This window comes from Kogia breviceps, chromosome 18, assembly GCF_026419965.1.
Source record: "Kogia breviceps isolate mKogBre1 chromosome 18, mKogBre1 haplotype 1, whole genome shotgun sequence".
NCBI classification, from domain to species: Eukaryota; Metazoa; Chordata; class Mammalia; order Artiodactyla; family Physeteridae; genus Kogia; species Kogia breviceps.
Genome location: NC_081327.1, coordinates 6989580 through 7002527, shown reverse-complemented (window position 1 = coordinate 7002527; position 12948 = coordinate 6989580). Strand labels below are relative to the sequence as shown.

At 61.6% G+C, this 12948-nt stretch overlaps 2 protein-coding genes across 3 annotated transcripts in view; both read left to right on the top strand.

Annotated features, from left to right (window-relative positions):
• The window catches only part of GRIN2D (glutamate ionotropic receptor NMDA type subunit 2D), a 34396-nt gene extending 30801 nt beyond the window's left edge, over positions 1-3595 (top strand). For both annotated transcript variants that reach the window (XM_067018324.1, XM_059045734.2), the window contains exons 12-14: positions 488-675; positions 863-1095; positions 1267-3595. In XM_067018324.1, the coding sequence (XP_066874425.1) occupies positions 488-675; positions 863-1095; positions 1267-2598 (1753 nt within the window). In that variant the 3' untranslated portion in view covers positions 2599-3595. The remainder of the gene's footprint in view (positions 1-487; positions 676-862; positions 1096-1266) is intronic.
• A 1061-nt stretch (positions 3596-4656) lies between these two features.
• On the top strand, positions 4657-10551 carry GRWD1 (glutamate rich WD repeat containing 1). Its single transcript, XM_059045760.2, has 7 exons — positions 4657-4876; positions 5077-5194; positions 5348-5504; positions 7578-7791; positions 7922-8064; positions 8221-8418; positions 9538-10551. The coding sequence occupies exons 1-7, from the start codon at positions 4690-4692 to the stop codon at positions 9853-9855; spliced, it is 1335 nt and encodes a 444-aa protein (XP_058901743.1). The 5' UTR covers positions 4657-4689; the 3' UTR covers positions 9856-10551.
• Positions 10552-12948: the final 2397 nt, after the last annotated feature.

The following is a 12948-nucleotide window of genomic DNA, read 5'->3' as shown; positions in this document are numbered from 1 at the left end:
CTGCGTTTCCCCAGTCTGAATAATGGAGATAACAGTTTCTACCTCATAGGAGTGTTGAGAGAATGGAGTTACTGCAGGAGACAGAACAGTGCCGGGAACAACAGAAGTCATCATTAACACTATTATTATTTGTATGATTCTCCTTTCTGAGTCCTCTTTAAAATGGAGGAGTATACGGGACCTTCTCTGGAAGGTCCCAGGAAGGATTGGCCCAGTAGTTATTTCATGAGCAGTCACAGCTAACACTTCTCTGGCACTTCCTTTGCTCCGAGGGCTATCGGCGCAACGACGTTGGAAGGGAGGTTTTGCCGCTGTCCCCATTTGACAGATGCTCAAACAGAGGCACAAAACGGTGCAGTGACTCACTGAGAAGTTCACCACTAGTTAGAATCTGGAGCAGTTGGCGCTTAGGAGGTAGAGGGATTCTGGGCTGCCCATTCGGGCATCTGGGTGGAACTGACCCTGCCCTTCACGCCCCTGCCGGCAGGAAGCTGGATGCCTTCATCTACGACGCGGCTGTGCTCAACTACATGGCCCGCAAAGATGAGGGCTGCAAGCTCGTCACCATCGGCTCCGGCAAGGTCTTTGCCACCACGGGCTACGGCATCGCCCTGCACAAGGGCTCCCGCTGGAAGCGGCCCATCGACCTGGCGCTGCTGCAGTTCCTGGGGGATGGTGCGGCTGCGCGCAGAGATGCCCACAGGGGGGTGGGGGAGGGAGGGGGGGCAAAGACCCCTGGGAACTGGGGAAGGAGGGGATGAGGACCCGGACACCAGGGTCTGAGGACCTCGACTCCTGTATCAGAGAGGAGGGTCCTCAGAGGGTGCCCACGGAAGGTGACCTCCCACCCTCCTGTCCCCAGATGAGATCGAGATGCTGGAGCGGCTGTGGCTCTCTGGGATCTGCCACAATGACAAAATCGAGGTGATGAGCAGCAAGCTGGATATCGACAACATGGCGGGCGTCTTCTACATGCTGCTGGTGGCCATGGGCCTCTCCCTGCTGGTCTTCGCCTGGGAGCACCTGGTGTACTGGCGCCTGCGGCATTGCCTGGGGCCCAGCCACCGCATGGATTTCCTGCTGGCCTTCTCCAGGGTATGGGGGAGAGAGGGAGGCGGAGAGGGACAGATGGGAGGAAACAGGCAGGGGCGCGCCTAGGAACGGAAGGGAGCTGGCTCGGGGTGCTGGAGAGGAGGGAGGGACGGAGGGAAGGCAGGTGGTCCGCAGCATCCCGCGCTGACTGGGCGTCTGCCGCGACCCCCGCAGGGCATGTACAGCTGCTGCAGCGCGGAGGCCGCCCCGCCGCCCGCCAAGCCCCCGCCGCCGCCGCAGCCGCTGCCCAGCCCGGTGTACCCGGCGGCGAGGCCCGCTCCCGGCCCCGCGCCCTTCGTGCCCCGCGAGCGCGCCACGGTGGACCGCTGGCGCCGCGCCAAAGGTGCAGGGCCGCCGGGGGGCGCGAGCTTGGCCGACGGCTTCCACCGCTACTACGGCCCCATCGAGCCGCAGGGCCTGGGCGTGGGCGAGGCGCGCGCCGCGCCCCGGGGCGCGACCGGGCGCCCGCTATCTCCGCCGGCTACGCAGCCCCCGCAGAAGCCGCCGCCCTCCTACTTCGCCATCGTGCGCGACAAAGAGCCGGCCGAGCCCCCCGCCGGCGCCTTCCCTGGCTTCCCGTCGCCGCCCGCGCCCCCGGCCGCCGCGGCCACGGCCGTCGGGCCGCCGCTCTGCCGCCTGGCCTTCGAGGACGAGAGCCCGCCGGCGCCCACGCGCTGGCCGCGCTCGGACCCCGAGAGCCAGCCCCTGTTGGGCCCCGGCGCGGGCGGCGCGGGCGGTGCGGGGGGCGCGGGCGGCGGAGCCCAGGCCGCGCCACCCCCGTGCCGCGCCGCGCCTCCCCCCTGTCCTTACCTTGACCTAGAGCCGTCGCCGTCGGACTCGGAGGACTCGGAGAGCCTGGGCGGCGCGTCGCTGGGCGGCCTGGAGCCCTGGTGGTTCGCCGACTTCCCCTACCCGTACGCCGAGCGCCTCGGGCCGCCGCCCGGCCGCTACTGGTCGGTCGACAAGCTCGGGGGCTGGCGCGCCGGCAGCTGGGACTACCTGCCCCCGCGCAGCGGCCCCGCCGCCTGGCACTGTCGCCACTGCGCTAGCCTGGAGCTGCTGCCGCCGCCGCGCCATCTCAGCTGCTCACACGACGGCCTGGACGGCGGCTGGTGGGCGCCGCCGCCCCCGCCCTGGGCCGCGGGGCCCCCGCCCCGGCGCCGGGCCCGCTGCGGGTGTCCGCGGTCGCATCCTCACCGCCCGCGGGCCTCGCACCGCGCGCCCGCAGCTGCCGCGCCGCACCACCACCGGCACCGGCGCGCCGCGGGGGGCTGGGACCTCCCGCCGCCCGCGCCCACCTCGCGATCGCTCGAGGACCTCAGCTCGTGTCCCCGCGCCGCCCCCGCGCGCAGGCTCACCGGGCCCTCCCGCCACGCGCGCCGGTGCCCGCACGCCGCGCACTGGGGGCCGCCGCTGCCCGCCGCGCCCCACCGGAGACACCGGGGCGGGGACCTGGGTACCCGCCGGGGCTCGGCGCACTTTTCCAGCCTCGAGTCCGAGGTATGACGCGGCCTGGGGGGCCCCGCCGCCCCCTCGGTCAGCGCAGGCCACAGCCCGAGGGGGCGCGCGCGGTGGACAGGACCGGCACGGGCTGGGAAGGAAGGAAATGGAACTGGCCGGACCCCGCCTGGAGCAGCGTCCTGCGCCCCTCGCTATGGGGGCACCTCGAGCCGGGGGGGATTTGGTCCCTCAAACCTCACCCAGCCTGGGTGCAAGGGGATAGGGGTCTCGGAGCCCACTGGACATTTTTTTTAACCCGACAAGGGCTTTTTAACGTCACCAGATGGGGCAGGAGGTGGTGGGGTCACGCCACGCCCGCGTCCCTCCCCCACGCCTGGGGCCGTGGCCCCCACATCACTGTGCAGCTCCCCGGCCCCAGCCACGCCTCCGGGGAAGCCCGTTTTTAACCTTTCATCCATCGGGACTCAAAACTGTGAGACGCGTTCGCCAAACTGTGACCCCAGACCTTGGCCCCCGCCACACAGAAACCCCTGACCCCAGACTGTGACTTCCGACCCCTAAAAATGGTCATCCGACCCCAGACTGTGACCCCTGACCCCAAACTGTGACCCGAGCCCCAGACCGTTCCCCGACCAGACTCTGCCCCTCGACGTCAAACCGTGACACCCCCTCCTCCTTTTCCACCCGCGGTAGCTTTCCCCTCTTTCGACCTAGCACACGCCCCCAACGGAAGCCCCGCCTCCACTGCCCCAGCGTTGATCCCAACCTCCGTCAGGCCAAAACTTCCCACCCTGTCGCACCTCACTACCAGCCCCAGGTGCCACTAATCACATGCTCTCCAAATCCAACCCTTATTTGTGACCTTTCAGTGAAGACCCAGCAGACCCTCAAAAGCCTCCTCTTCCCAGATCTCCAGCCGGGTCTGGAGCTGGGTTGGGGAAGAGAGGGGTCTGGGAGTCCATACTCATCACCAACCTCCCTTCCCACTCTCCTGTCCCATATTGCAGTGTTTGGAATAAACCATGTTTTTATGCCTCCTCAAGCCCAGTGTGAGCTCCGTGTCTGTCTCTTAGTCCCCCTCAAGCTTCTCTGGAGGAAATAAAAACAGAAAAGTCCCACAGAGGAAGAGGGGGCAGAAAGAGAATTCCAGCAAGAACAGAGACCCTGGAGGCCTGTGGGAGGTAAAGACTCAAAGAGGAGGTGAGAAAAGACCCTAAGAAGAGAAGGGCTGAGAAGGGGTTGGGGTGGAAGGAGAAGGGGGACAGAGAACTCAAGAAAGATCTGGGATCAAAACTTTTTTAGGATCAAGTCTAGGGTCCCATTCCTATGGCAACAGGTTATGAGGCTTGCTAGGTTCTTAATATCCTGTTCATGCAAGCGAGGAGAGCGTCTACTATACCCCAGCCAACCCACGTATCTTGAATTCCGTTCATCTCACCAATGAGAACCTATTTCTAACATTTCATTATGCCAATTAGCCAAACCTCTGGTGGCGACGGCAGCTGCCTCCAGAGGGTGGACTTTCTGATTAAGTGGTTGCTGACCAGAGCTGCAAGGTGAACGCCTGGTTAGGCAACTGACTGCCCCTAGAGGGTAGATTCAACCAGCTAATTTACACATATCATCCTGTCTACACTTAACCATTTTGAAGTAAATTAAAGCCTTCATAACAAGGGCGGGGGAGAAGAAACCGGCTTTATGGGTCCTCAGGGAGCAGAAACCTAGTCTCCTTGCCAGTAAGGGCTCTTATTTGCATACACGAATAATTAATTAAGTGGAAAGGAGGGACTAGGAGTCAAAGGTGGAAGAGGGAGTCGGGGCTTGGAGCTCCTCTAGTTGATGGGGAAAACAGGCCTCCTGCAGAACTACAACTCCCAGGAGGCCTTGCCGCTGCTCTGCGGCAGAGAGCCCCAAAGTCATGGGGAGGGTATAGTTTACCCGGATCTGCAGGCCTCGCTAGCCAGGCCAGGACGCAGTTACCTTAGCTCTCCTTCACCCCTCTCCCCATTGCCCTCTCTAATGGGTGAACGAGGAGGTTTCCAAGGTAACCACGCAGTAGGGAGGATCCTCACAAGAAGGGAAGCGAGACCCGGAAGTGACGCTCTTACCTCGCGCCGGCGCCGGGAGGCTCCAAAGATGGCTGCGCGGAAGGGTCGGCGGCGCGCGTGTGAAACCGGGGAGCCTATGGACGCCGAGTCCCACGACGCAGGGTCCAAGGGCCCGGCCCAGGTCTACCTACCCGGCCGGGGACCCGCGCTGCGCGAAGGAGAGGAGCTGGTCATGGACGAGGAGGCCTACGTGCTGTACCACCGAGCACAGACTGGTAGGCCTGGGCACCTGGACTCCTGGGTCCTGAGGAAGGAGGGGACTGGAATCCTGGGTCCTGAGCGGGGAGCTGGTCCTGAGCCTTTAACTTAAGAGGCACTCTGAAAGAGAAGATTGGGGTGTAAGAAGGTTGACATCACACTCGAGGACTGAGAGCCCTCTGTCCCATCCTAATTTTCCAACTCCTTCCATCCCCAGGCGCCCCCTGTCTCAGCTTCGACATAGTCCGGGATCAGCTGGGAGACAACCGGACCGAGCTTCCTCTTACACTCTATCTGTGTGCTGGGACCCAGGCCGAGAGCGCCCAAAGCAACAGGTGAGTAAAAACTGACTCTTTCCCAGGACCAGGGACCTGAGCCTCCAGCTCCCTCTTCCTCGGGACTTAGAAGTCGGGGTTTCCAGCCTCCTCCCACCCTCCTTACTGAGGATCCTGGCACCCGGTGCCTCATTCATGCCACACCGCCCCCAGATTCATGATGCTTCGGATGCACAACCTGCACGGGACAAAGCCCCCGCCATCCGAGAGCAGTGACGAGGAGGAGGAGGATGAAGAGGATGAAGAAGAGCGGAAGCCTCAGCTGGAGCTGGCGATGGTGCCCCATTATGGCGGCATCAACAGAGTTCGGGTAAATACAGCACCAGCAGCCTGCCCTGCGTTCTCTGGAGCACACGCCCCCCCCCCAACCCCCACCCCGCACCTACGCCCTTCAGCCTTTATAGAAAAGCACCTGGCACATAGTTTTATATACTATGGTAATTGTCATATGTGCTAGATGCTATAGGGTTTTTTTTTTTTCCAGCAAGCATCATTTGTGCCAAATTTATTATTTATTTACTTATTTATTTGACTGTGTTGGGTCTTAGTTGCGGCACACGGGATCCTTCATTGCGGCGCGAGGGCCTCTCTCTAGTTGTGGCACGGGCTGTAGAGCACGCGAGCTCAGTAGTTGCGGCAGGCAGGCTATCTAGTTGAGGCGTGTGGGCTCTATAGAGCAAGCGCGGGGGCTTAGTTGCCCCGCGGCACGGGGATCTTAGTTCCCCAACCAGGGATCGAACCTGCGTCCCCTGCATTGGAAGGCGGATTCTTAATAGAGGGGTATTTTTTAATGTTCTTTCCAAGTGTGAGGATAAACTGAAATGACATAAAGCGATATTTCAATAACTGGAAGTTACTCAGGTGTCTAGAAACAGCACTTGGCTGTAACTTGAGATATATGTTTTCTGTTATTACTCAGGGACTCTTGTGGGCTGGGGGGTTACTTTTGTGCTTCAGAGTTACAACCCCTTCTAATCAGGTTGATGTGAGAATTAAATGAGATGCTGTGTGTAGAGTACTTGGAGCAGTGCTTGGCTCATAGTTCTTGAGAAGTATTTCCATTAAAGTATTACCGTGTCTTGGGTACTGTTTTAGACCGTGGGGAGTTAACAGGGTGCAAAAGGTCTCTGGCTCCCTGAAAGTTACATACCAGTGGGAAAGGGAACAAGAAGAAACTAAGCATATGTGTATATGTCCAAGGATGCTGAGTGTTGTGGAGAAAAATGAAACAAGGTAAGGGAGTTAGGGTCTTCTGGAGTGGAGTTGCCTCTTTAAATAGTGTGGTCAGGGAAGCATTCACTGATAAGGTGCCATTTGAACAGAGACCCGCAGGAATGAGGGAGTGAGGCAAGGATATCTGTGGGAAGAGGTTTGTGGGCAAGGAAATAACAAGTGCAAAGGCCCTGGGGCAAACTGAGGAGTTTTGAGGGAAGCTGGGGAGAACAGTGCTGAACGGATGAGGGGGAGAGTGACAGGGTTTGGCAGGTGGGCACGGAGGAGACATTGTTTAGGGCCTTGTAGGCCAGTGTAAGGACTTGGCTTTTACTTGGGGAGAAATTGGGAACCGTTGGAGGGTTTAGAAGGATGTCAGGGCTCTGACTTGTGTTTTAAAGGGACCCCTCTTACTGCTGTATTGAGAATAGACTGCAGGGAAGCAAGGGCAGAAGGACAGTCCTGTGAGGAGGCCAGCACAGGAATGCAGGGAAGGGTGACTTCGGTAGTAACACGAGTGACAGCAGCAGAGGTACTGAGAAAGGATTGGAAATGTGGCATTTTGGGTGGAGCCAGCATAGGTGGTGGGTGTGAGGAAGGAGAGACAAGTGGGGAATGAGTCCTGCCGTTTGGGGCCCAAGGCGGGACCTCCAGGGAGGAGTAGGTGGCAGTGGGCGATTAGGATCTTGGCTTTGACCTTGTGATGTCTAAACAGTCAGTTCGTTGTGAGCCTGGAGTTGAGGAGAGAGGTCAGGGCTAGGGGCTACTGGAAACCTTGAGGCTGAACAGGATCTCCTAGTGAGCAAAGGTACACAGGCAGAGAGATCCGGAGACAGGCCTGTGAGCAGCCTACATTTAGACAGTTACAGAGACCAGGAGCCTGAACACACTTCTAGGGGCTGGTGGAATAACAGCCTCGATTCCTGGGAGTCCGGAAGGAGTTTTGTCCTCCCGCCACCGTCATGTCTACAGCAGGGTGGGGAGTTGTCCCGGGTACCAACAGGCCGTGATTCCATTCCCGCAAAGGTTTCTGGGAGTTGTAGTCCCAGCCCTGGGTGGGGGGCGGGCCTGAGGAGCTGCAGTTCTGGTTCTGGGGGATGCTAGGGGCTGTGGTCGCCACCTGGAGCCTCCTGTCCCTCTCGCCTCTGCTCCCCTTCTCCCTCCCCTCCAGGTGTCGTGGCTGGGTGAGGAGCCAGTGGCTGGGGTGTGGTCAGAGAAGGGCCAGGTGGAGGTGTTTGCACTGCGGCGGCTTCTGCAGGTGGTGGATGACCCCCAGGCCCTAGCGACCTTCCTCCGGGATGAGCAGGCCCGTGTGAAGCCCATCTTCGCCTTCTCTGGCCACATGGGCGAGGGCTTTGCACTCGACTGGTCCCCTCGTGTGCCCGGTGAGTCCCTGGGGTGTGCACTTAGCCCTGGGGGCTGGGTAGGAGCAGGGTCCACAGCAGGGGTGGGTGCTAAGGTGGGAGTGAGCCGTGGCCAGGCGGGACAGGGTCGTGTCCTGATTCCCCTTCACAGGGCGCCTGCTGACGGGCGACTGTCAGAAGAACATCCACCTCTGGACGCCTGTGGACGGCGGTTCCTGGCATGTGGACCAGCGTCCATTCGTGGGCCACACACGCTCTGTGGAGGACCTGCAGTGGTCTCCAACCGAGGACACGGTGAGGGAGGGCTGGGGGTCCGGACCCGGGGGGTGGGGAGGGGGGCAGGTCCTAGTGAGGGGGTCACTGAAAGAGAGGGTAGCCCGCCACTGGACCCCGGCCTCCCGAGTGGGGCGGGGGTACACCAGGGCGCCTCAGACTCAGTGCCTTGTCCAGGTATTTGCCTCTTGCTCCGCTGATGCCTCCATCCGCATCTGGGACATCCGGGCAGCCCCCAGCAAGGCCTGCATGCTCACCACCGCCACCGCCCACGATGGGGATGTCAACGTCATCAGCTGGAGCCGCCGGGAGCCCTTCCTGCTCAGCGGCGGGGATGACGGAGCCCTCAAGGTCTGGGACCTGCGGCAGTTCAAGGTACCGTCCCAGCTGCACACCGGGGGCGGGAGAAGCTCCTGCTACTCGAGGCCACCAGGATTTGTGGGTTGTCCCTCCTGAGATGGTTTATACACCAGAACTGGGAAGGCCCTGTGAATTGGGATCCAGATGAGGAAACAGGCTCAGCGAGAGGAAGGCTTGGGGCTGCTGTGGGGTCGCTTCCTCTACCATCTGGAGATCTGACGCGAGGGAAGGGGCTGGGTGGCGGAGCCTACGGCTCTCATCTGCCCGCGGGGAGCCATGCGCCGGCCGTGCTGCCCAGCGGCTCAGGGGCTTCAGAAGACGGTCGTTTTTCTTTCCGTGGATTTTATAGAATCAGCTGAGAACAGAGCCCAGCTCACTCATTTTGGGAGGGGGCACTGAGGGCCAGAAGGGACAGGAGCAGGTAGGATGTGACCACCCGGCTAAGTGTTGACCCTGCAGAGCTGAGAGGGTCTCCAGGCGGGAGAAGTTGCAGCTCCTGGCCTCCCTCTGGACAAGGCCGTGACTTCATACACCTCTGGGCCTTCCTGGGATCATTCTTTTACTCTCCCCAGTGTAATGAGTTCTACAGAATCAGCCCTGGGGAAGCCTCTAGAAATGGATTCCAGCCCCCCAGGCAGGTGCATGGCCAGGTCACAGGGCCAAAGTGGATTGGCCACTGGAACGTTGGAACCACTTCTCCAAATGAGGGAGACACCACTCCCCACCAGCACCTTCGCTTTAGTAGAAGTGTTGTTCTTTGCCTCAGCTCTCTCTGGAGCCCGGGAGTCCCGCCGCCGCCCCCTTTAACGCCTTCTAGAACCAGCGGGCAGAGCACTTCCGGAACCGCGCCTTCCTTTTATAGGGAAGGAAACGGAGGCAGGCCCAGGGAGGAGCAAGGGTTGGGGTTTTGTGGCCTGGAGCTGGGAGGGGCTTCTTTGCAGGTGAAACCACAACTCCCAGCAGCCCCTGGGACATCACACCTTTCTTACCAGCTGTACTTTGCGCTCTGTCCCTTTCAGAGAACCTGGGTTTGTGGGGGGCATAAGGGGTGGAGCCCTGGTTGAACCCTAAGGCTGGGTCACCCCAGGCATCAGGCTGAGGGGCTCAGAGGCCCTGACTCCCATCTTCCCGTAGTCTGGCTCCCCGGTGGCCACCTTCAAGCAACATGTGGCCCCCGTGACCTCCGTCGAGTGGCACCCCCAGGACAGCGGGGTCTTCGCGGCCTCGGGTGCAGACAACCAGATCACACAGTGGGACCTGGCGGTGGAGCGGGACCCCGAGGCCGGCGACGCGGAGACGGACCCCGCGCTGGCGGACCTCCCCCAGCAGCTGCTGTTCGTGCACCAGGGCGAGACAGCCCTGAAGGAGCTGCACTGGCACCCGCAGTGCCCCGGGCTCCTGGTCAGCACAGCCCTGTCGGGCTTCACCGTCTTCCGCACCATCAGCGTCTGAGGCCGGCCGGGCTGCATCTGTCTGGCCCTCCACTTGGGGACTGAAGCTGAAGTTCATTCCCCTGGAAGGGACTCATTCAGATCTGTTGGCCAGCGCTTCTCCCGAAGGACTTAGTTTGGCCCATTGGCTGCCGTGCTGGATTCTGTTTGACTTATTGTTCTTTGAAAGGACTCGGTTTGGTCCGATGCCCCCCTTGCCAAAGGATATGGTTTGGTCCGTGGCTCTAAAACTAGGGTTTGGTTTGCTCCCACCACTCCTCCAGCCAAAGCACTGGGTTTGACCCATGGCCCTGTAAGACCAGTGGGTTTGACTCTGGTGACCCCTCTTGCCCAAAACCTTGGTTTAGCCCGGTGACCCCCTCCCCCACGCCTGTCAGAAGACTCCATTGGCTTTTTCCCTGACGGGCCTGGCGTGGCCTGTGTTGCTGTGGACGCTTTGTCAGCCGCAGCACTTGGCGTGACCCTTTGACCTCTCTGCCACTGGCCTTCCCCAGGGAGCTCAGCTGCTTGACAGTGGCCGGGCCAAACTCGAGGAGTGGGTTCCTCCAGCGGAATTGGGCTCTCGTCTTCCTGTCAACTGGGCTTGGCCGCGACTTCCCAGGGAAAGGCTGCGTGGGGCCGTCTCCCCTCCCAAAGGCAGGCACCGTGTAGGGGGTGAGCCTGGGGCTCCCGAGGCGCAATAAAGGACCAGAACGAGGCCTGGAGTGTGTGAGACTCGTCCTTCTCGCCGCTGCCGCATGAGGAGGAGGGAGGACCTGGCACCCCGCTGTCCCTAGGCCGCTGGGTCCGACCCCCAGCCCACTGGGTGCTCTCCGGTCCTGCCTTCCCGATGTCTTATTCTGTCTGGAACTCACTCTAGGCCTCGGGGCGGGGGGGGGATCTCAGGTGTGCCTCCCAACCTTTCAAGGCTTCGTTCACCTCAGGCGGAACCGGGGAGCCCCCTTTGTCTCCTGTCTTTCCGCCGCTGCCCTCGTGATCGCTTTGTTCCCTCATCTGTGTCCCCATCTTCCCGCATCTCCTGGCCCCCAAGCTCTGTCTCCGTGCCCCCTCCCGCTGTGTCTTTCCTCCGCCACCGCCTCCTCTCCAGCCTGCTTGGGCCGAGGCCCAGCCGCCCTGCCTGGCCCTCCTCCCTGGCTCCCCCTCTGCGGCTTGGAGCTGGCCCCGCCCCCTGCCCCCCCTCGGGCCAGGCCTCTGATCCTGTGGACACAGAGGTCGGGCGCCCTGCACAAGGCCCCTGGGGCCGAGGACAGGCTGCAGCACCTCAGCACCCACAGCGGCCTCGCGTCGGCCCGCACAGAGGATCCCCCGGCAGAGGGCATGGGGGTGGGCCGCCCCACCAGGTACGTGTCTCCGCGCAGAGCCCCAGCGCCGGGGTCCTGGCCCGGAGGGCCGTCTCCCACCCCCCACCTTCCTTGCTCGGGGGCCTGCCCTGGCACCTGCAGCCCGTCCTCGCCGTTCCCCGCTCGGTGACACGTTCCAGCCCCAGAGTGATCTCCCCCGCCCAGCTTCACTGCCCCCAGCTCTGAGCCCATGTCCGTTTTCTGCCTGTTTTCACGGTCTCCCCCGTCCCCCCATCCTGCGTCTCGTCTCGTCCCGGCTCTGTGCCCCATCTGGCTCTGTCACCACAGCCTCCGTCTCTCCACTGGCTAAGATGTGATCTCCACTCCTCTTTGCTCGGCTGCTCCTAGTCTGCCTGCCTCTTTTGCCTCTTTTCTGTCCCCCTCTCTCTCCGGGCCTCTGTCCCCTCTGGGTTCTTGTGACCCCCTGGGGGGGGGGTGTCTCTGTCCTTCCCTCCATCTCAGGGCTGCCGCTCCACACTCGCCCTCCCTGCCCGTCTCTGAGCCTCGGTACCCTCGTCTTTCCTCAGTCTCCACACCACACCCCCTCCTGTCGATCTCTGCCCTCCAACCTGCTGCCCAGACCCCTCTAGTGAGCGCGGGGGGCTTGTGAGGGGACAGCCGGGCTCTCAGGGAGCGTGTGAAAGCGCTTCTGGGCGGAGTGGGGGTGGCACCTGGGGCGGGGCTTCTCAGCCCCAGATTAGACAGTGACTTTGACATGAAGTTGATGCACCTTAAGCCCCGTGTCGCCTTTATATGGAAACATTAAGCTGCTCTCCCAGGTCAGGGGGGGTGGGGTGGGGGAGGACTTCAGGCCCTGCATCCTCTTCGCTGGGGTCCTGCCGTTCCTGGCGGGAGGTGTGTGTGCCCTGAGGCTGAGTCCCACGTGCTGCCCGTGAACTGGGCCGCGTTGGATGCAGACGGGACCCCACGGAGGAGAAGGCCCCTCCTGTCTGCTTGATGAAATGGACAAGATCACATCTGCCTCACGGGGCTGAGGGTGGCACAGGAGGATTTAGGAAAGCAGAATCCCGGGTTGGAAAGGCTCAGGACCCAAAGCAGCAGCCCAGCCCTGGCACTTCGTGGGTCTGGCCAGGTCTCTGAGCCCACTCCCCAACCTGTGAACCAGAGTGATGATCTTGACCTCCCAGCGCCCTGAGCAGCCAAGGTGAGCGGCGGGGTCTGGTGGAGTTCAGTGGGCGGGCTAAAGACATCTGGCGAGCTCAGCAAGGCCTGGGACATCGGTGCTCAGGAAACGGGGGCGTGCGATTAAGTTGTCTGTGGTCCGGTCTGTCATTCAGGCTTTGGCACCAAGAAGGCTGGATGGGAGTTCAGGGTTTGCTGTTCCTTGGCTGAGGGACCTGGGGCAAGGGATGGACCTCAGCACCTCAGTTTGCTTTACTGTGAGAAACAGAGTCCCCGCATCCAAGGGTTGTGGTCAGAGACGGGTGACTGCGTGTGACGAGGTCCTGCCGGTCCCCCGCGGCCCCTCCCCCATCATGTCATCCGGTGGCCCCTGAGAGGAGACTAGTGCATAGTGGGGACTTCCAGGCAGGAGAGGGCTGCAAATGTCGAGGTCAGAGCCTGGATTCTGACCTCAGAGCTGCCCCCTTCAGCGACGAGCCTCGGTTTCCCCTCTTTGGAAGAACAATCTCTAATGCCCAGAATAGTTGAGGCTGAAAAAAAGAGAGTTGGGGCACATCGTGGGCACTGAACACAGCCGGGCGTGGTCCACTCCGACGTGAGCCTCAGCTTTG